Here is a 20,986-nt window from a genome sequence, read left to right on the forward strand (position 1 = left end):
CTCATATACAAGTCTTTTTATGAATTCATTTTTCTTGAGTAAATACCTAAGAGTGGAGTGGTTAAATCATATGAATATTTAGTTTTTTAAGAAAATGCAAAACTGTTTTCCAAGAAATTTGGTCATTTAAAATTTTTATCAACATATGGGAGAATTCTAGTTGTTCCAAATCCTTATCAGCACTTGGTATTGCCAGATTTTTTCATTTTAGCCATTCTAATAGGTGTATAGTGTTCTTTATTACGGTTTTAATTTATATTTTCCTAATGACTAAAAATGTTGTGCATCACTTCCTGTAACTATTTGTCATCCATGTATTTTAGCAAAATGTCTGATAAAATCTTCAGTCCATTTTTCTCTTGCGCTGTTTATTTTCTTACTGTTGAATTTAGAGAGGATCTCTTCTCAAATACATGATTTGCAAATAATTTTTCAGTTGTGGCTTGTCTTTGTATTTTTTTAATAGTGTCTTTCAAACAGCAGAAGTTTTACATTTTAATGAAGTTCAGTTTATCAATGTTTCCTTATATATATATATCAGGCTTTTGGTGTTGTATCTATGAAAACATTGTCTATCCCAAGCTCATACAAATTTTCTTCTATGCCTTCTTTCAGAAGTTTTATAGTTAGATGTATGATCCATTTTGAGTTAATTTTTGCATATGGTGTGAGGTATGGATTAAAGAGTTATTTGCATATGGGCATTGAACTGTACCACTGCCATTTGTTAAAAAGTCTATGCTATCTGTACTGAGTTGTGTCTGTACTTTTGTAAAAAAAGTCAGTTTTTCTCATATATATGGTATATTTTTTGATTATCTAGCCTGTTCTATTGATCTATTTGTGTATTTTTATGCCAATTCTGTATTGTCTTGATTACTGTAGCTTTATAATAAATCTTGAAACTAGGTGTTATTCATCTACCAACTTTTTTCCAGTTATTTACGATATTCTAGGTCCTTTGCATTTCCATATTAATTTTAGAATTAGCTTGTTAATATCTATTAAATAAAGAAAAAAAAGCACCTGCTGGGATCTTGACTGAGATTATGTTGACTCTATAGAAAAATTTGAGGAGAATTCAAATGTTAAAAATATTGAATCTTCTAACCCATAAATATGGTATATCTCTCTACTTATTTAGGTCTTCTTTACTCAGTTTTGAGCTTTTACAAATAAAGTTTCCAGGAATATTCATGAATAAGTCTTTTTATGAATTCAGTTGTAAATTCAAGTATTTTTATTAATTCAGATGAAAATTTGTATGAGCTTGGGATAGACAATGTTTTCATAGATACAACATCAAAAGCTTGATATATATAAGCAAACATTGATAAACTGAGCTTCATTAAAATGTAAATCTTCTGCTCTTTGAAAGACACTGTTAAAAGAATACAAAGACAAACCACAACTGAAAAATAGGTTCATAACTATTTTATGAATTCAGGTTTTATATTTTTTACTGTATATATCTTGCACATATTTTGTCAGATTCATTCCTAGATATTTTATATTTTAAATATCTATTGTTAATGATATTTTTAAGAATTCCAATTTCTAATTGTTTGTTGCTAATTAATTTTTGCTTATTGATCTTGTATGCTACAACTTTGCTAAATCACTTCTTCATTTAGCATCTTTTTATTTTAAAAAAAGCTTTTAATTTTCCATTAAATTCTCTATGTACGTTGTCATACTGTCTTGAATAAAGACAGTTTTACTTCTATTTAGTTTTGATGCCTTTTATTTATTTTTCTTGCCTTATTTCAATGTCTAGAGCCTCTAATACAGTGTTGAATAGAAAAACTAATTAAAGATATTCTAGTCTCATTTCTTATTGTAGGGTGAAAGCATTCAGTCTTCCACCATTAATTATTAATTATGATTTTTCCTGTAAGGTTTTTTTTTTTGGTAGATTCTTTTCATTAGGTTGAGAACATTTCCTTTTATTTATAATTTTCTGAGAGCTGTCATCAGGAATGGATGTCATATTTTTTCAAATTTGTATTCTGCATCTTTTGAGATAATTATATAGTTTTTATTACTTAATTTGTTAATATGGTAAATTAATTTGATTTTCTAATGATAAACTAGCCTTCCATTTTTTTTTTTTTTTTTTTCAGTGTCTCACTTCTGGTACCCAGGCTGGAGTGCGGTGGTGCAATCACAGCTCACTGCAGCCTTGACTTCCAGGGCTCAGGTGATTCTCCTACCTCGGCCTCCTGAGTAGCTGAGACTACAGGCACATGCTGCCATGCCTACCTAATTTTTTGTATTTTTAGTAGGGATAGGGTTTTGCCATGTTGCCCTGGCTGGTCTCAAACTCCTGAGCTCAAGCAATCCATCTCCCTTGGCCTCCCAAAGTGTTGGAATTACAGGCATGAGCCACTGCACCCAGTCTACCTTGAATTCTTGAAATAAATTCCAGTTGTTCTTGATGCATTAGCCTTTTTATATATTATTAGATTTGATTTGCTAAAATTTTGCTTAGAATTTTTGCTCTATGTTCATGAGACTTATTGACTTGTAGTTGTAGTTTTCTTGCAATGTATTTGTCCGATTTTGATGTCAAAGTAACACTGGCTTCAAATATTGCATCCAGAAGTACTCCCTTTTCCTTGATTTTCAGAAAGGATTTATATAAAATTGGTAATATTTCTTCCTTAACCATCTGATTGAATGTAACGCATGAGGCTACCTGGGCCTGGAAATTCTTTGTGGGATGGTCCTTAACTATAAGTTAAATTTATTTAATAGATACAGGGCTATTTAGGTTATCTATTTCTTCATTAGTATACTAAGGTAGTTTGTCTCTTTCTAGGAACTCATCCATTTAATCAAAGTTGCCAAATGTGTAAGTACAAAATCGTTCAAAATATTTCCTTATTATTTTAAACATCTATAAACTCTGTAGTGACATCACCTCTTTTATTCCTGATATTGGAAATTTGTGTCTTCTCTCTTTGGGAGCTGGAGCCCTTATCTAGTACCACTCTAACACTTACTAGTTGTCTAACCAGTTTCTTCAGTTTTCATAGGTTTCTTCTGCTTCTAATATTCAATAATTTTATTTGGTCTGCCTTGAGATTTATCTTTTTTCAGGCTGGTAAATATGGACTTTTTATTATGGAAAATTCTTTAAACATATACAGAATATAATAAGCCCCCATTCATAACCCAGCTTTGGGAACACCTTTTTCAAAAATACTTCATCTAGCATTTCTGTTGAGTTTGAAGTAGGAGGTAAAGTTTCCTGTTTTAACTCAGTCCACCATCATAGTAGAAAGTTCTTTGCTTTTAACACTTCATCTAGTCCCTTTCTAGACATTTCAGTTAGTCTTTTGATATACAAATATTTTAGACATACTTATAGAATGCATTCATAGAAAAGAAATTGCCAGATCAAAAGGCCTATGTATTTGTAATTTATACATTACCAAGTTGTTCATAGGAGGTTATACCAATCTATACACCTACCAACTCTAAAGATACATTCACTAGACTTTAGGTAGTAGTAAAAGAGTAACACCTAACAATTTATTATGTTAAAAACTCTTAGAGGTAATACCGATTGCAGTATAAACACTAATGAAGCCTAGTTTAAGAAAGCAGGCATTTGAAGGTATATGTGTTATTAAAGTTTTACATCTGGTAAGCTAGTAACACTTTTCAACAAAAGATCTTAATAAAACTTCTTGGGCCTTCCTTGAAGTCTTCCCATGTCCTTTTTAGTTGTTGATGTGCCTCGTGTCTCTCAGCCATTGATGCTAACTCCTTTGGAACATTCTGGTTTGCTGTTTCTAAAATATTAATCAATTGGGTGGCAACCCTCAAATCATTTCTAGTCACAGGTGTAATTGACACTCCAGTCCTTCCGGCTCTTCCTGTGCACCCTATTTAGTGTACATATTCTTCAGTGTTCCATGGAAAATTGTAATTATATATATCTGTAATATCATGGACATCAAGACCTCAGGAGGCTATGTCAGTAGCAATTAATGTTCACTTGACCTATTTTAAAATTCTCCAATGCTCTCTCCCAACCAATCTCTCTGTTCTCTATCACCATGCAGAGACTCTACTGATATATTTCCAAGTATTAGGTCACTTGATAAATGATCTGCAACTGCCTTTTGGGAAATGAAGACAATCACTTTGTCTCTGGGTGAAATACTGTCTAGAAAACTTTAGATATAAATTCATTTTTCTTCCTCTGTGGTGATCATTATATTTGCTTCACTAAACTTATGGCAACCAGATCCAGTGTACCAGCACAGACAAGCATGGGCTCTTTCAAATAAGATTGTATGAGTCAATGAACTGAATATGACCAAGTTGCCTGGTCATAATATTCTGCCTATCTGGGTGCACATCTAACAAAATCTTCATTGTCTTGGGTTCAAACCCCATGTCCAGCATCTTGTCTGCTTCGTCTAAAATCAAGTAGGTTATGCTTCGCAGGCTGACAAAGTTATTCATTTGCAGATCATTCAGTCTTTTGGGAGTTGCAATTATGATATCAACACCTTTCCTAAGGTCTTCTATTTCTTTGTCTCCATCTCCACCACCATATACACAAATACTTCTAAACTGTTATTGCATCACTCAGCTTCCACTTAAAGAGTTAGCTCCTGAGTAGGCATAAGGACTAACATGCAGGTCTATTCCTTTTTCCTCTATGTGTTGGAAGTCCAGATGAATATATCCAGGCATTAAATAGCATAATGTCTTTCCCGTCCTAGTTTGGGATACCACTCTCAGATCTTTTCCTTGCAGAGCAATTGGCCATGTCTGTGACTGAATAGGTGTTGGTTTTTGAAAACCTGCCTTTTTAATGTTTTCCATAACTTCAGAATAACATTGAAAGGCATCATCAAATGTGCAAGTAGAATTGGGGATAGGACGTTTCTTATCATTTTTCAAGTCATCACACACTATATTAAAACTTTCCTTCCTCCAGTTGTCTACTTGCACTTGGGACATTGAACTTGTTGTTGACTCTTTGTAAAAGGTTTTCTCAATTGGTGATAAATCAATTCTGCGTTCTGAATTGTAATTTGCTTTTTTAAAAAACACATTTATCTATTACTACTTTTGCTTTTGTTTGCAACGCCTTGCTGCCAAAAATGTTGACTAATGATTCCAGATGTCCTTTTATTATTTGGATTTTGATGTTTGTTGTGCTTTGGCTATCCTTCATTTTTGACCCACCATGACTGATCACTGCACCAACTAAGTCGTTCTTCAATCTGAAACAGAGCAGTGGCTCCCAGTGACTAATGGCTACAGCCTCCAGGGATATAGAGGGGTCTCTTCGGTGCCACTTCTGCCACCCCTATATCCTTCACAACCTCTTTGATTCAGTTCCTCTGCCAACCTCCTCTCTGGTGCTCAGGATACTGTTGAGCTTCACCAGGTAGCAACAACCCAGGTAATGGCATTGGCTCCTACTTTTTGGTTAGATGAGAGTAAGTGCATCTGACCAGCTCTGCACTACCTGACAGTGCTGTTGTAGGACTTGTGTCAAGATGTATCTATTTTACTAATCTTCTTGTAGAATCAGTTTTTGGCTTCATTGATTTTCTCTATTGATTTGATGTTTTTTTATTTCAATGATTTATATTTTGATCTTTATTATCCCCTTTCTTCTTACTTTGGCCTTTATTTTTACTTGTTCTGTATTATGGTTGACACAAACTCATTACTTTAATACCCTTTTATTTCTCATATAGGCATTTAATATGATAAATTTCCCCCCTAACTATTGCTTTAATGCCATGCCACAAATGATGTTATGTTGTTTCTTTTTTTTTTTTTTTGGTAGTTCAGAATACTTTCTAATTTCCATTTTGATTTCATCTTTGACTCCTGTGTTTTTAGAACTGCATTATTTGCTTTCCAAATGTTTGGGTATTTTCTCATTTTTTATCGAATGCCTGACATTTAAACTTTTATGTTGTTGAATGCTGGATTTGGTTATATTGCTTAGAGAATGCTGGCCCTTTTGTATAGTAACTGAAGTTACTTGGTGATCCTGTTGATCCTTGTTTGATTCTCTTGAGCCGTGTTTTTAAGCTCTTTGAGAATGACTCTAAAGAAGACTTTACTCTAGGGCTACTTTAGGTCACTACTCAGGCATCACCCATCTGGACTCCCTCTGTTGAATAATCTATATATTCTGAAGATTTCAATACTCTGGCTTGAGAAAATTCCACCAACTCCAAACAGTATGTGAACTCTGGGAAGTGTTCAGCTTACCCTTCCCTGGTACGTATTCTTTCCCCAACAGCTTCTCTTTGCCTGACCTCATGATGATTAATATTTGACCAAAGATTTGAGGGGAATCCTATGCAGATTTCTGGAAGTCTTTCTCTGCATAGTTACCTCTTCTCTTATACTCTACTCTGCAAATTCTAGCTGTCTAGGTGTCCCTGAACTCTAACGTCTGTCTCTTCAACTCAGTGAGACTACTGAATTGTTTCAGTTTCTGTTTCCTGTGCTGCAGTTTAGAAACTGCTTCAAGGCAGAAAAACAGGGTAATTGGAGCCTTTGCCTTGTTTGTTTCTCTTCTCTTGAGGATCACAGTCCTGTGCTTCTGGTTATCTTATGTCTGAAATAGTTGTTTTATATATTTTGTCAGGTTTTAAAACTGTTTTCAGCAGAAGGCTGATTTGAGCCTATGTTACTCCCTTGTGGTGGCAAACAGAAGTCTCATTATCTTTAGATTTGGGAATGCTATTAATTATAAAGTTAATCTCTAGTCATCTTCATGACATCTTAGTTTAGTTTTAGTATTATTACATTATGTACTTCAAAGCAGGCAATGCATTGGAAAGGACCCCAGGCTTGGGAGCTGGAGCCTTGATTCTGGTACCACTGTGCGCTTGCTGGCTGTCTAATCAGTTGCATAAACTCGTGGGGAGTCAGTTTTCACATCTGTAAATTAAGATAGTGGGACCCTTTAAGGTCTCTTCACTTTTGAAATTTAGTAAGAGAACTCATATAATCCCATTTTTGTTCAAAGATTTCCAGAATACTTCTTGCATTTTTGAGTCTAGCATTCCCTTGATTAAAGAAAAGAAGGAACTGAAAAATATTTAAAGAAATGAAAATAGATCAAGATCAAATAAGGAAAGTGTGAAATAGTTGGTGAAAATTAGGATATTTTGTGGTGCCAAATAAAGGTGAAAGCAGCATGATTAAAATCAATAAATTTGTGCAGGTATAGACAGAGTGAACAGAGAATAGAAAGACTTCCTTGCAGTTGCAGTTTATGCTAGGAAATCTGGCATGGTGATTAGGGTATGACATACAAGAGAGAAATTTGAGCAGTATTAGCAAAAGAATTTGTAAGTCTCAAAACAAGGTTGGAGACCTCAAGTGCCAGACACATGATGCTGATGTCACAGAGGAAAATGTCATTTCATTATCCTATAAAAGTGTCAAACCCACATATTTCATGTGGCTGAGCAGTTCTCTCTGGGAGGTGGTTTTGCACAGCAAAGATTCAGATCCTGTGTCTTTTGAAAATGGGTATAGCTAGCATATTGAAAAAGCACAGCTTATAGAATAGTAAAAACACAACTTTGTTTTTCTGTTGTCGTTTTACAGTGGGAAATTTAGTCCATGGGGTAACTTTTCTGCTCTGCATGAGGACCCCAGCAGCCTATAAGTTCCTGCTTATTCTTAGGTGACAGGTGATCTACAGTAGCTAAGTCACAAATAAGTTAGATGTGAAAATTAGAAAATCTAGTTCTGTGTAATATTCAAACCTTCAAACTTAATTTACTATTAAACCTCCTTCTCCTCTACCTCCATTTTCTCCCATTCTCCACTCCCTACTCTTGGGCTGGTTTTTAGGATGGAAGTCTGCAGTAAGGTAGAGGGTGGTAGTCCTTCTTTTCTTTACCTCATGTTTCTACTGTTCTTTGCCTGTCTTGATAGCTGCTATTTTGATTCCATGGGGGTCCATGCGGCTGGGGTGACAGGGAGAGGTGATGCATAGGACTTCTTACTTGAGCTGGCACTGTTGTCATTTTTTCTCATTCTGGTCTTACAGATGCATTTTCCCCTTGAGATGTCATTTTCCTGGATTATTCATTGTTTTCCCTCTTTTTTCCTACAACTTCCTTGACTCAGCAACTTCTCCTATTTCTTTGTTCTGATAGTCATCATGACTTCTTCCTTAGCCCATAGACACCGAGCAGCATATCTCAAAGCTCCTCCAGACTCCTCCAGGTGGCTCTATTGGACTAACCCAAGACAGTCCCCATACTGGCTCACTTTGTGTGGTAGGGGACACAGCTCTTGCAAGGAACACTCATGCATCCCTGGCCTGAGACTGGCATGAGTCCCAGGGCAGCAGCACTCCAAAGAAGTCAGCCATTCTCATGCCTTTTAGATCCCCACCTGGTAGGAGTTAGACCTTGGCCATACTGTCAACTTCATCTTTCTCAAAAGTAAGTTGGGCTTCTAAGCCTCTCAGCCTGAGGAAACACTTTCACTGCTCTCTGAGGGATTGTCTCCTCCAAGCCCAGTTAGAAGGTTGCCCCTCCTCCCCACTCCCTGAGAGCATGGAAAGCTTGGCAAAATAATGCTTACCCCTCCCATCCATCAAGAGATATCTTCTATGATCTCTTTTGTCTCCATTCTCTGACCCTTCTTCTGTGGCGCTCATGTAGCTGAGAAGCCCAACAGGAAAACCCAGGTTCTCAAGGCTATTTATTTTGAAAATCTTCATAACATCTTTTGGCACCTTTCTGTGGAATTTTACATCTATTATGTTTTGTTGCCTGGTGAAAACTTCAGTTTTCAGATTCTATTACACAAGTAATAAACGAACATGATTCCTAAGCCAACCCTTGAACCACATGGATGTGGTTCACTGGATGTTACACAGTCCAGTAAGTGTAACATCTGGCTCTACTAAACATTTTGATTTCTGAGTGTGTTATTGTGTAAAAAAAAACTGTGTGGGAGGACAACTTTCCTAAGAGTTTTATTTAACACTTGTCCAACTATGCTATTCAGCACCTGTTAACTGGAGCTGTAGGCATACAAAGTTCATAAAATAATTTGGAATGAAATAGCTTACTGAATGGATGTAGTAGATTTTTTTAATGTGGTAGTAGATTTATTCTCCAAGGGTGTCATGTGGTTCTTGACTACAAAGAAACCAGTGAGTCCATGATCCACTTCCAGCACGAGAAAACAGTGAGTCCATGATTCTCTTTCTAGACAAGAGGGCAGTAAATTTGCTCTGCAATACTGACCCACAAGGAGACAAATTCTCCAAAATTAACTCCCTCACCAGCTGACAATTCTAAACACAGACTTAATGGACACCATAATAGCATGTTTCAGTGAGATTTGAAGGGAGGAGAGGCTGGTGGATGGTTCTATTTTCTGAGGTCAGAATATCTTTAGAGGGTTGCTTGAGTCCAAAGCACAGAGAAAAGGGAAGGAAACACCACTGTGAGGTTCCCAGAGGTGGCATAATTAGATCATATGTGCTGCTGGTTAGACCTGACTTCTGCAGTTAAGGTTGAGAGCCAGAGACTGTGTGTTGTAGGGATTTTCCCCTAACTTTTTGTTTGTTTGCATCAAACTAGGGAGGGAAATAGTTGAATTAAATTTGAGAGACTTTATTTTACTTATTTGGAGACCTGAATCATGGAATTGGAAGATGCTTGCTTGATGTTTGATTTGCTAAAGTGGTGACTCTTTAAGCTAGCATCTCCACCTGCTTTTACGCTCCAGGTTCACTTTTGGAATCTGTAAAATAAAGTTTCCCACTTCCTTAAAGAGTCTAATTTTCTCTCCGCTCCCCACCTTGCAGCCTTTTTGAGATTCATAAGCTTTGTGAGGTCATGGCAGCTGAGAACGTATGATCAAGTTTTACCTCCTATAGTTTCTGTTACAAAGACAATAGGCATTTGTTGGCTTTTAAAAAATACATAAGCATATATTTTTTAATATGCCACCAGTTGTAGGAAATATCCTATAATTTCAGAGGGCTCAAAGACCTCCTGAAGGCCATGCATGAACCTGGAAGGGGGTTGTTTCTCCCAACTTTAGATGACTCATGGGCTCTTTTTCCATCTTGCTGGATATCTTAATCTCTCTTAGAATCACAGTTTTAGGGTTCCGAGTGGCCTTAGAGATCATCTACATTTTATAGAAAATTTAAGTGGTATATTAAGCAACTTTCCCAAAGTTACACAACAGCCTTTACAGATTCCAAGCAAGAACCCAGGTGGCTGAATTTCCTGTTCATGCCTGTCCTTTCCACTATATTGTCAATGGCTTGAATTTTCTCTACTTTGTCCCATCCCCTTACAGACAGTAACTAAAACCATAAAACAAATGCCAGTATAACAAACTCTGCCAAAGTACTTTATATTCTTTTGCATATGCTGATATCATGCTGCTTTTATTTTATATTAGTTCTCGGCTAAACAGATACTTATACAATTGCTGTGAACCCAGATTTCTGTCAACTCATACAGAAGAAAAAGATACATAACCTCTCATTTCTAGCAGTTTCAAATTTACTGGGGAGACAAATATAACTCATGTTTAACCTGTGGTCAGCGGTAGCCCCTAGAACATTTGTTTTCAATTTTGAATTTTTGTAGGTATAATAGTAGTTATATATATGTGTGGGGGTACATGAGATACTTCGATGTAGGCATGGAATGCATAATAATCACATCATGGAGAATGGGGTATCCATCCCCTCAAGCATTTATCCTTTATGTGACAAACTAATTATACTCTAGTTAATTTTAAAAGTACAATTAAATTATTTTGACTCTAGTCACCCTGTTGTGCTATTAAATACTAGTTATTATTCATTCTTTCTGTTTTTCTTTTGGTACCCATTAACCATTCCCACCTTCCCTAACCCTGGGACATTTAAAGATGCATCTGAAACTAGTGATTTCCGAACCTCCATTCCATCCTGTAACTTATCCCTCTTTGAATTCTTCTATAGTTCATCTGTATCAAGAATGATTTATGAGATTGGAAGGGATATAGGAGAATTCAAAGGGGATTTATTGGTCAATTTAATTACCAATAATTTAAAAGCTCAAACAGCAGTACAAGGTAAATAGGGTCATTATTTTCTAGGTGGAGGAACTGGGACTTAACAAGATTATGTACTGTCCAGGATTTCTCAGTTGGTAGTAGATGGAGTGGAGTACGGTCTTGCAGTGAAAGTAGCTGATGTCAGAGCCCACAGGGCTCCGTCCAGTCTATGCAAGTAAGCATATAATGATGTGGGCAAGAGCAAATAAGCCAAACAGGCCTTACTATAAATTATTGTTTTTGTCAATACAATGAGGTTATGACACCTCAAAATAGCTGACTGAGAGGTGTTTGCATGTGCCAACTGTCCTGCGTGTCCTTCCTAAAGCTGTGTGAATTTTTATGCGAGCAGCAGTCTTATGATGGTGAAGGAGGGATCACAAGGGTAAGTAATGGATGGCATACACTCTTGAGATATGTTTGTTGAATTCACCTTTTATTTATTCAAGAATTGGGCCTGATGCAAAAACAAATGTATCAGAGACTTTAAGTCTCAGGACCTTAGTTGAAAAAGGAATTTAGCATCCACAGTTGTCATCTAAAGACAGGTTCCCAGGTAAACAAGTCTTCACAAATGGGATAATGAGACTGCAGGGTTTGTGTGTGTGTGTGTGTGTGTGTGTGTGTGTGTGTGTTTGTTTGTTTTGAGAAGGAAGTTGTTTGCTGGGACCTACGCTGTCATCAGACTCAGGCAGTGGTAGCAGAGGGTATACCTGACATCTTCTTGTCTGCTCAGGGTATTCTTGTCCCTAAGTTTTTCCCTGTGAGTCACCAGTGTGTGGTGGGATTATGTCACTCTTTGTATTTTGTGTGGTGGGATAATGTCACTCTTTGCATTTTGCCATGGAGATAGAGGAACAATCAGTAGGGGTTTGATACATTTACCCATATATAATGGAAAGTTGTTTTGTTCAATCAGCATGTACCCATATTGTTTACTCCCAAGGGTGTCCAAAATGAAACTTTTTGTAAGTTTTTAGCTAGCAAGAAGAGGAGGCATGTGAGAAAAAGAAAAAAATGTAGACATTCTTCCACTGACTTTTACTTTAGTGGAAGATGAAAGCAACGGACCATTCTCAAAGACATACTCCTAGCTTTATAAAGACCTGGTTCTCAAAAGACTGGAGTTGCATATTTGCTATATTTGTTTCTATTCTGTTTGTAAAAGGTTTTAAAGGTTTACGACTTAATAAAGCAAATACTATTTTGTGGTTGAAAAGTAAAGAGTGTGCTTGTATTTAGGTCTTAGGAGAATTCTAAGGTGCCATGATAATTGGAGTGTGTTGGTGTGATGGGGTGGGCAGTGAGGAAGTTGAGAGGAAATTTCCTCTAACACACCAGTCTAACTTACAAACCATCATCTCAACACTTTTTTTTATTCCACTGGGTTGAGATAAAAATAAATAAAAATTTCCCCAAAATGTATTTCAGGGCCCTGTTAGCATCCCAGCTGGAACCAACATTTGCCAGGTATGTTTTCCCTTGTTTTGATGAGCCAGCTCTGAAGGCAACTTTTAATATTACAATTATTCATCATCCAAGTTATGTGGCCCTTTCCAACATGCCAAAGCTAGGTAAGTAATGCTTTCTGTCTATATCTAGCTGTCTGTGTATATAAGTTTTGTAATCACATTTACACCAGTAGCTTTTTCAGGCAGTGTATCATGGTGTGTTACAATTACGGTCTACTATAATTAGGTAGAGCAGTCACCTGGGGTATGTGTCAGCATCCACATCTTAGAGATGGTAAATCCTGATTCCTTTCGTATTAGAAGCTGCGGATTTTATACTGTTCTTATATATAGGCAGTCTGTCTGCCTCTTAGTTTGGGCTTCAACTGTTGATCATTAGTGATAACAAGCTGGTGGGCTTAGACTGAATCTGGTGCACAGCTGTGTTTCATTTGGCTCATGTGCCTTTTTTTCTTTTTGTTAAATCAGTTTCCAACTTTAAAATATCCAGAGATTTTACATAAAAATTTAAATGTGAAAACTTAGAAGTTCTAACAACACTGTACCTACAGCTCTTACGTGGCAGTGATCAGTTACATTTGAGAAGAGGCTTTAAGTTAGTTGAAAGGGAATTTAGCATCCACAATTGTCATCTAAAGGCAGGTTCCCAGGTGGACAAGTCTTGCTGTCTCCAGCAGGAGGTTTGCTGCCTCCTGCAGCCTCTTCTCAGATGATCCTCACCACTCCCTATTAGGGTACACCAACCCATTTTACTTCAGGTGCCTGGCCCTTGTAGGCATTTGAGTTTGTGATTTCAGCTTTAAAGGCCCCAGATTGCTTCCACTAAAGTCTTAGTTGAAACCTGAGAGTAGTAGAATTGCACCTTGTTGACCTACCATGGGGCCTGGGCAGCTCTAGATTAAGTGTTGTGAGAAATTGGCTGGACTAGAAAACAATAGAATTAGGTGGGAGAGAAAGGAGGCAGATTGGGGACTAAGCTTATAGTGCTCATGGATTTGGCCCTCAATCAAGCCCATATTATTCGAAATGCTGATTCAGGCCCAAGATGCTGTTCTGAGATTTTCCTAATGTAGTTTTGGATAGCTTAGGAGTAGGTGGAGAAATCTGAACTGCTAGACTATGAGGAATAGCTGGAAAGGAGTAGCTGGGTGACAATTGACTTGACAAATTATTTCAAAGACATGTTATTGCTTAGATTTGCTGCGATTTGAACTAAAATAAATTTCTCTAGGTCAGTCTGTAAAAGAAGATGTGAATGGAAGCAAATGGACTGTTACTACCTTTTCCACTACGCCCCACATGCCAACTTACTTAGTTGCATTTGTTATATGCGACTATGACCATGTCAACAGAACAGAAAGGGGCAAGGAGGTGAGTGAGGAAGATTCTTTGGTAAGGGAGAGTGTACTGGCTGCAGATTATTCATCTATTCTTTTCTGTATCCAGTAGTTATGCCTCCATATCCCAAATCGATTCCTAGTTCTCTCTCCCAAGTCCTGTAAAAGTTCTTAGTGTGGCTTTGCAGAATGGGACATAACATTTCCTATTGCCATTCTTTGGATAGGTTTTCATGGAAAGACTCCATATTAAACCCACTCCTCAAGGCAAGGTCTGTGCCCCCTCTTCCCCATGTGTTTCTGCTTTTGCAGAAGACAGGAGAGAATGGGGAGCACTGCTGCACTGGCACCTTGATGTTTGGGTTTAGTGTGTGATGTGTACTTATCCCAGGGTTAATGGAGTCTTGAAGCTTGGGTGATATTCAAAACAGTTAGCAACCAGCGTGGCTGGGCATCAACCAATCAAAACAGACACTAGCCAGGAACAACTGCTATGGCTGAAATGGTGCATGCAGGTTAAAATATTATCCCTGTTGTTCTGTGAAAGGGCCATATAACAAAACGACCCCCAAATGCAGAAGGAGCTGAGAGACTGAGGAAGGAGGCAGACAAATCTAGTTTGTTGGTTTGGGATGTTTTATTAGGGGAACTTAAAGACAGAAGCATGGTCTTGACTGGCTGCAAGACAAGTAGATCTTTGCTGTGCAATTCCCCAGACCCAGGGCTTATATCTTCGGGAAAAAGCATACATGCTCTGGAAGAAATGTGTAGTTGGCCACATCACAGCCTATGATTTCCAGAACAACAAAGGTGGTTTTGAAGGAAACTTACTATGAATAGGTGTTTCTACATAATGAGTTAACACGTTAAGTAGACATTTAGAGGCACTCTTAGACTCAAGGTTAGTCAGAAGTTACATAGTGGATTAGCATTTAAAATAAAGTCGCGCTTGTCCCTATACCTATCCAGAAGCTGAACTGCCATATTCTTCAGTTCTGGAGCATGCAACGCTGTGTCTGAGTTGTGTAAAGTTGGCACTCTGTCCTGAAACAGCTGGTTTTCACCCAATTACCCCCTTTATAATAATCCTTTAGGAAAATATGGAGGTTATAGTGGCAGTGCTTTATATACTGGTTCACTCCCTATCACAGTGGGCCTTAGGCCCAGTTCTTTCTAGACACATAGACTTCATCGAACTGAGAAAAATCAGGCCCTGTAGCTCGCTAACATACTCTCCTGGGCCCTAGATCTTCCAGGTTTGCACCGTTGACATGTGGAGAAAAGGAAGCTGTGGGTGAGCTAAGTCCCTCATCAGGGGAGAATCACTCAAAGCTACTCCTCCTTTACAACTCCTAACCTAGTGATGAATTAATAATATTGTGTTGGCTGAGCAATTCCCAAAGCTCCTCCTAACTTAATGAATTAATAATACTGTGTTAGATGCAAATGACAGCTTGTTATCTTCCTAAGCTGTTGGCTCCAGTTTGATTTTCCTATTGAATAATTACTAGTAGATCCTTCTCATCTACAGATATAACACTGGCCAAGTTAAACGTGCATGGCTCATATTGTTAAATCTGCTCAGGCATGATTTGGAAGCATGTGCTTTTAGTTTGGCAAGGAGGAATGGGCCCCATGGCTCCCATAGGTAATGACAGACCAAAGGTGATTCCTCGGCTTCCATTATCTCAAGTGCCTTGTTGTGGTAAGTGCTGCCACACAGTCAGCAATTCTTGTAGAGGGATGATATCTATTTATCGGTGAAAGATCACCCCGGAAAGGATGCCAGCTGCCATAGAAGCAGCAAGGAAATGCAGCATGCCTAAGAAAGTCATGTTCTTAGCCAGCACACTGAAGTTTGGCATGAGTCTATCAGTGGAATGTGAACATTTGGCTACAGCTCAGCTTTACAAAGTTAATGAGTCCGTTACACACTCTGCAGAGGAACAAAAATAAACACTTGGAATAGAGTCCAACCCGTTTACAAATTTCTCATTAAGTAACAGATAAAGATTTTGTGAAACGGAAAGTGTGGTTCATGTGTGGCATGAGAATAAACATAAGAAACATGTAAGTAGTTCAGAATTTACATAATTCTAGAAATACTTTTAAGCAGAAATAAAAGCACAGTAAGACGAATATGTTCTTGGAGGGCACAAATCTGTAAATACTGTGATTCTTTCGTTTCCTTAGTATTTTCTCTAACGTTTCGCAGAGCGTTCTTTCTTAAATTAACTGCATTCACAACAGGGTGAATATTTTAATTATCTCACTTGGTAACTTTCATTCCAAGATCTTTAAGTTTTATGCATGTTCTTTAACATTAATGCTGGCAATTTTATTAAAAATTGCCTACCTTTTGTTTTTGTAGAGTTTACAATACTTTCAATTTACAGTAAAAATTAATGTTAAAACAATAGGATATTACTTACCAAAATCACACAAATAAGCTCCAATTACCCAAACAATAGAGTGGTCACACAAAACGGACAAAACATGGCAGAGATTTCCTTTTCCTTGCTAAAGTGGAAGTGTCATTTTGCAATAGAATAACAAAAGAATTATAATTTACTTGCTTCGACAGCTTTAAAATTATGAGACATTTGATGAACTTTTTTAAATTAGAAGAATTAACCTTATTTCAAATTTTGAAAGTAAAGTAGGACTATTAAGTTGTAACTGCCAAACCATTTTAAATTTGCATGATTTAAATATGCTTAGTATGTACCATACTATATAACCTCCACTCACAGTGCAATTCTGTTTTGGATCATTAGTAATATATCCTAAAATGGGAAGCAAGGGCCTAAAGTGCACAAAATGCCTATAGAGTATACACTTACTGTAGGGATAGATGGTGGTACGACACATTCCAAGGGTTGTTTTATGATTCCAGATTGTACATGCTATTGTCAAAGATTGAAATACGCTTTCGGGGGAATCACTGTTCATAACTTAGTGAACAGCCTTCAGAGGTTTTCTCAGGACATGTAGGCATGCAAACATTTTATTGTGTAGCTTCTTCTGAAAAGGTAAGACTTTGACTCAGCAGTAGGGAATTGGAGCAAGCAGACTACCTCTTTACAAAATCACTACTGGTTTTCCTAATCACTGCTTAACTGTTTTGATTTAGATACGTATCTGGGCCCGGAAAGATGCCATTGCAAATGGAAGTGTAGACTTTGCTTTGAACATCACAGGTCCCACCTTCTCTTTTCTGGAGGATTTGTTTAATATCAGTTACTCTCTTCCAAAAGCAGGTGAGGTAATCTTGTCCTTTCAGTGCATTTGGTTTCCTGTTATTTGGGCCCTTGGTTGAGGCCTCAAGATACACAGACAAACCCATAAGGATCCACTGTCACCATTTAGCTGCTGTTTTGGACTTAGCCTCCTGACCTATGTCTTATACCTTCTGAAACACACAGAGGCCCGCCGGTTCTTTCTCTGTACAGAGCCATGTGCTCAGCAGCTGCTGGGGAGCTCTCAGACTTTTTAGGTCTCTCCTGGCTACTCAATGGAAGCCTCCCATCCTCTAGACCCTGCTTTCTCTTTCGTGTTCAGGCGTTTTCTCTCATACTGCAAGTTTGCAATGCTGTGTCTGGATCACTTTAGCTAGTGGGCTTTCAGAAGTTACTTCAGTTCCCTTTACTAAGTTGTACTTTTAAAAATATCCATTAGCTGTGAATCACTGAATTAGGACTTAGTGGTCCCAACTGTGAATTTTCATTGTATAAAATTGGAATGATATGTGAATATGATATGATCCTTAAGAAAATACGTAAATATTTAACCTTTCATAGATCTATGTGGTATGTCCTTAAAATTGTATGAGTCACTTAGCTCAGAAAGTTGTTCAATGTTTTTTCTCTCTAAATTGAAAGTATCATGTAAATGTATTTTGTTCCTCTGACACGTTAGTTGAAGACTCGAAAAAAGTATGCTCTGCCTATACTGGCAGATAGTGGAAGAAGGTGGGGAGTAAATATTTGGGAGCTTGAGCCTTCTGAACCCCAGGAAGTCAGGGTCTCTGCAGCTTGAGCATTCTGGCTAAGGAGGAATGGGGAATGAAGGGATGGAAACCACCCTTGGCCCATACAGAAATCCTGGAGGTAACACCTATAATTCAGGGATTTGGACGCAGCAGGAGCTCAGGCATGGAGACTAAGCTCCTGGCATTTCTGGGGCTTGAAGCTCCCAAGATGCCCCTTGTCTTGGCAAGAAAAGTTCTATTTGTATTTATTTAGATGAGAAGTCCAGAGTCATCCTTGACACCCTGTTCCCTTGAAGCACACCCTCGATCTAATTAGTCGCCTTATCATCCCCTACGTCCATCCATCCATCCATTCACTTCTTACTGTCCCCTTGGTTCTCCCTAGTTTTCATCATCATCTCCACAACAGCTGTACTCTCATAGCTTCTCCATATTCCCTCCAAGCCATCCTTCATATGAAACCAGAAGGATCTTTCCAGAGAAAATCAGATCATGTTACTGTTCTCTTTAAAACCTCTGTGTGACCTCCCATTGCCCTGAGGGTTAAGTCCGAAGTCAGTACCATGTCTTTCTAAAGGTGCTTCTCTTACCAACCTCTCAGGGCTTTTGGCAGTTCCTGAGTGGAAAGGATGCTCTAGCACTGTCTCTCCTCACTCCTATGTGTTCACCTTCCTCTTGTCTCCACCAGGCTCTTACACATGCAGTTTGCACATCCTGAAATGCCTTCTATCCACTGCTTAGTTCAATTCTGTTTCTCAACTCAGTGCCTCCTCATCCAGGAAGCCTTCCCTGACTTCTTTTCTCACACTTCCACAGCATCCTGTGTGTTCCTCCATTTGAACTCTTGACCAATTGTATTTTAATTATCTCCCTCATTAGATCTTGGAGTTAGGATCTGAAGGGTCTTTTTCTTTGTGTCTCTAGAACCCATGGCAGTCAGGTGGTCAACAGCAAACTTTTTGGGGGATGGAGGAAATAAATATATGCGATTAGTTCAGTAATTCCACTTAAATTCTGACCAGATTATTAATTCCTGGACATCAGGGATACATTTGATACTTTCTTTGTAACCTTCATAGCATCTCAACTGATGTTACCCTATGAGCGCTCATAGGAGGCACTCAATCAAAACCTTATTTTTATTGATAGGTGATTAAAATAAAGAGTTCCTCTATTACTGGGTTTTTAGGAAAAAGATAACTAATGTTTCCTAATTGCTTTAACTCTTTGCTGAGTCACAAACAAAACAAAACAAATGCCTCCCCTACCAGCATTTCCCGCATATGCCATACCCTTACCGTCAGTGAGCTGGGTGAAAAACAATTTGGTTTATTTCTTCTGTGTTGTTCTTTTAGCTTATTTTCTTGTAGCTTGCTCAATGAATTCTAAACTTTAGAATCTAAGATTATATGAACGGTGTTCATGTATCCCTTATACAGAACAGTATTTTTTCTCATGTTGCTATCATTTTAATTCACTCTCAAGTCAAAAGTTGGACTGAATATCAAAATATTATAGTGACTGATAGAGCTAGGTGTTTGGGTTATTATTGTGCCAGTTGACACTTTACCTGTAGGCTATGTGCCAAATTTCCTATACCTACACATATTAATTATTAGACTCCTATGTATTTTAAAGATAAATCATCTTAATTTTTGATTTTTGATGATTAATGATGACCATTTTAAATAAGATTTTTGGCTGTTTGAAGTATTTCTTTGGTGCATTGTTCACGTTTGGTTTTTTCTCTGTTTTCTCAGAGTTCTTTAAATATTAAAAAGTTGTCTAATTGTTTGTGGTATATGCTTTAAGTATTTTTCCCTATATTATTCTTTGCCTTTCAAATTTGTTTATAGTGTATTTTGGTGAACTAAAATATTTATTTTTATTTATTCATTTTTTGAGACGGCATCTGATTCTATCACCCAGCCTGGAGTGCAGTGGCGCAATCTCCCCTCACTGACACCTCCGTCCCCCAAGTTCAAGTGATTCTCCTGCCTCGGCCTCCCCAGTAGCTGGGATTACAGGTGCGCACCACCATGCCCAGGTAATTTTTCTATTTTTAGTAGAGACAGGGTTTCACCATGTTGACCAGGCTGGTCTTGAACTCCTGATCTCAAGTGATCCGCCTGCCTCACCCTCCCAAAGTGCTGAGATTATGCACATGAGCCACCATGCCTGACTAAAGTATTTAATATAAATAGACTATTTTTAGAGCAGTTTTAGGTTTACAGGAAGATTGTGTAAAAAATAGAGTTCTCATATATTCTCTCTTTCCTTCCATCTCCCTCCTTTCTCCTCTTGTCAACATCTTGCATTAGTATGGTATACTTGCTACAGTATTGAAACATTATTGTTAACTAACCTCCCTAGTTTATCTTATGGCTCAGTTTTTGCATTGTACAGCAATATGGGTTTTGGCAAGTGTATAATGACCAGTATCAACAATTGCAGTATCATACAGAATAGTTTCACTGCCATAAAAACCCCCTGTGCTCCATCGATTTATCTTCCCCTGCTTCCCCTGAATCCCTGACAACCACCAATCTTTCTATTATCTTTATAGTTTTGCCTATTCCCGAATGTCATATAGTTGGAATTGCATAGTATGTAGCTTTCCCAGACCAGCTTCTTTCACTTAGCAACATGCACTTAAAATTTCCCATATCTTTTCCTAGCATGATCCATCGTTTCTCATCACTGAATAATACTCTGTTGTATTGATGTACTGCAGTTTGTTTATGTATTAGCCTATTTAAGGGCATCTTGGTTGCTTCCAACTTTTAGCAATTATGAATAGAGCTTCTATAGACATTTGTGTGCAGGTTTTTGGGTGGGCATAAGATTTCAGGTCATTTGGGTTAATTCCAAGGAATGTAATTGTCAGATCTTATGGTCAACTTATAGTGACTGTACCATTTTGCATCCCCACAAGCAATGAATGAGAGTCCCTGTTGCTCCACATCCTCATCCGCATTTGGTGTTGCCAGTGTTTTGGATTTTAGCCATTCGAGTAGGTGTGTGGTAGTATCTCATTGTTTTAATTTAAAATTCTCTAATGACAATTGATGTTGAGCATCTTTTCATATGTGTAT

General features: G+C 37.7%; 1 protein-coding gene across 1 annotated transcript in view; it reads left to right on the forward strand.

The window, feature by feature from the left end:
- LVRN (laeverin) overlaps positions 1–20,986 on the forward strand; it is a 73,352-nt gene that overhangs the window by 15,278 nt on the left and 37,088 nt on the right. Inside the window, exons 2-4 of the mRNA XM_025388134.1 lie at positions 12,523–12,665; positions 13,795–13,934; positions 17,034–17,160. Coding sequence (XP_025243919.1) covers positions 12,523–12,665; positions 13,795–13,934; positions 17,034–17,160 — 410 coding nt within the window. The remainder of the gene's footprint in view (positions 1–12,522; positions 12,666–13,794; positions 13,935–17,033; positions 17,161–20,986) is intronic.

The sequence above is a fragment of the Theropithecus gelada genome, chromosome 6 (genome assembly GCF_003255815.1).
Source record: "Theropithecus gelada isolate Dixy chromosome 6, Tgel_1.0, whole genome shotgun sequence".
Classification (NCBI taxonomy): Eukaryota; Metazoa; Chordata; class Mammalia; order Primates; family Cercopithecidae; genus Theropithecus; species Theropithecus gelada.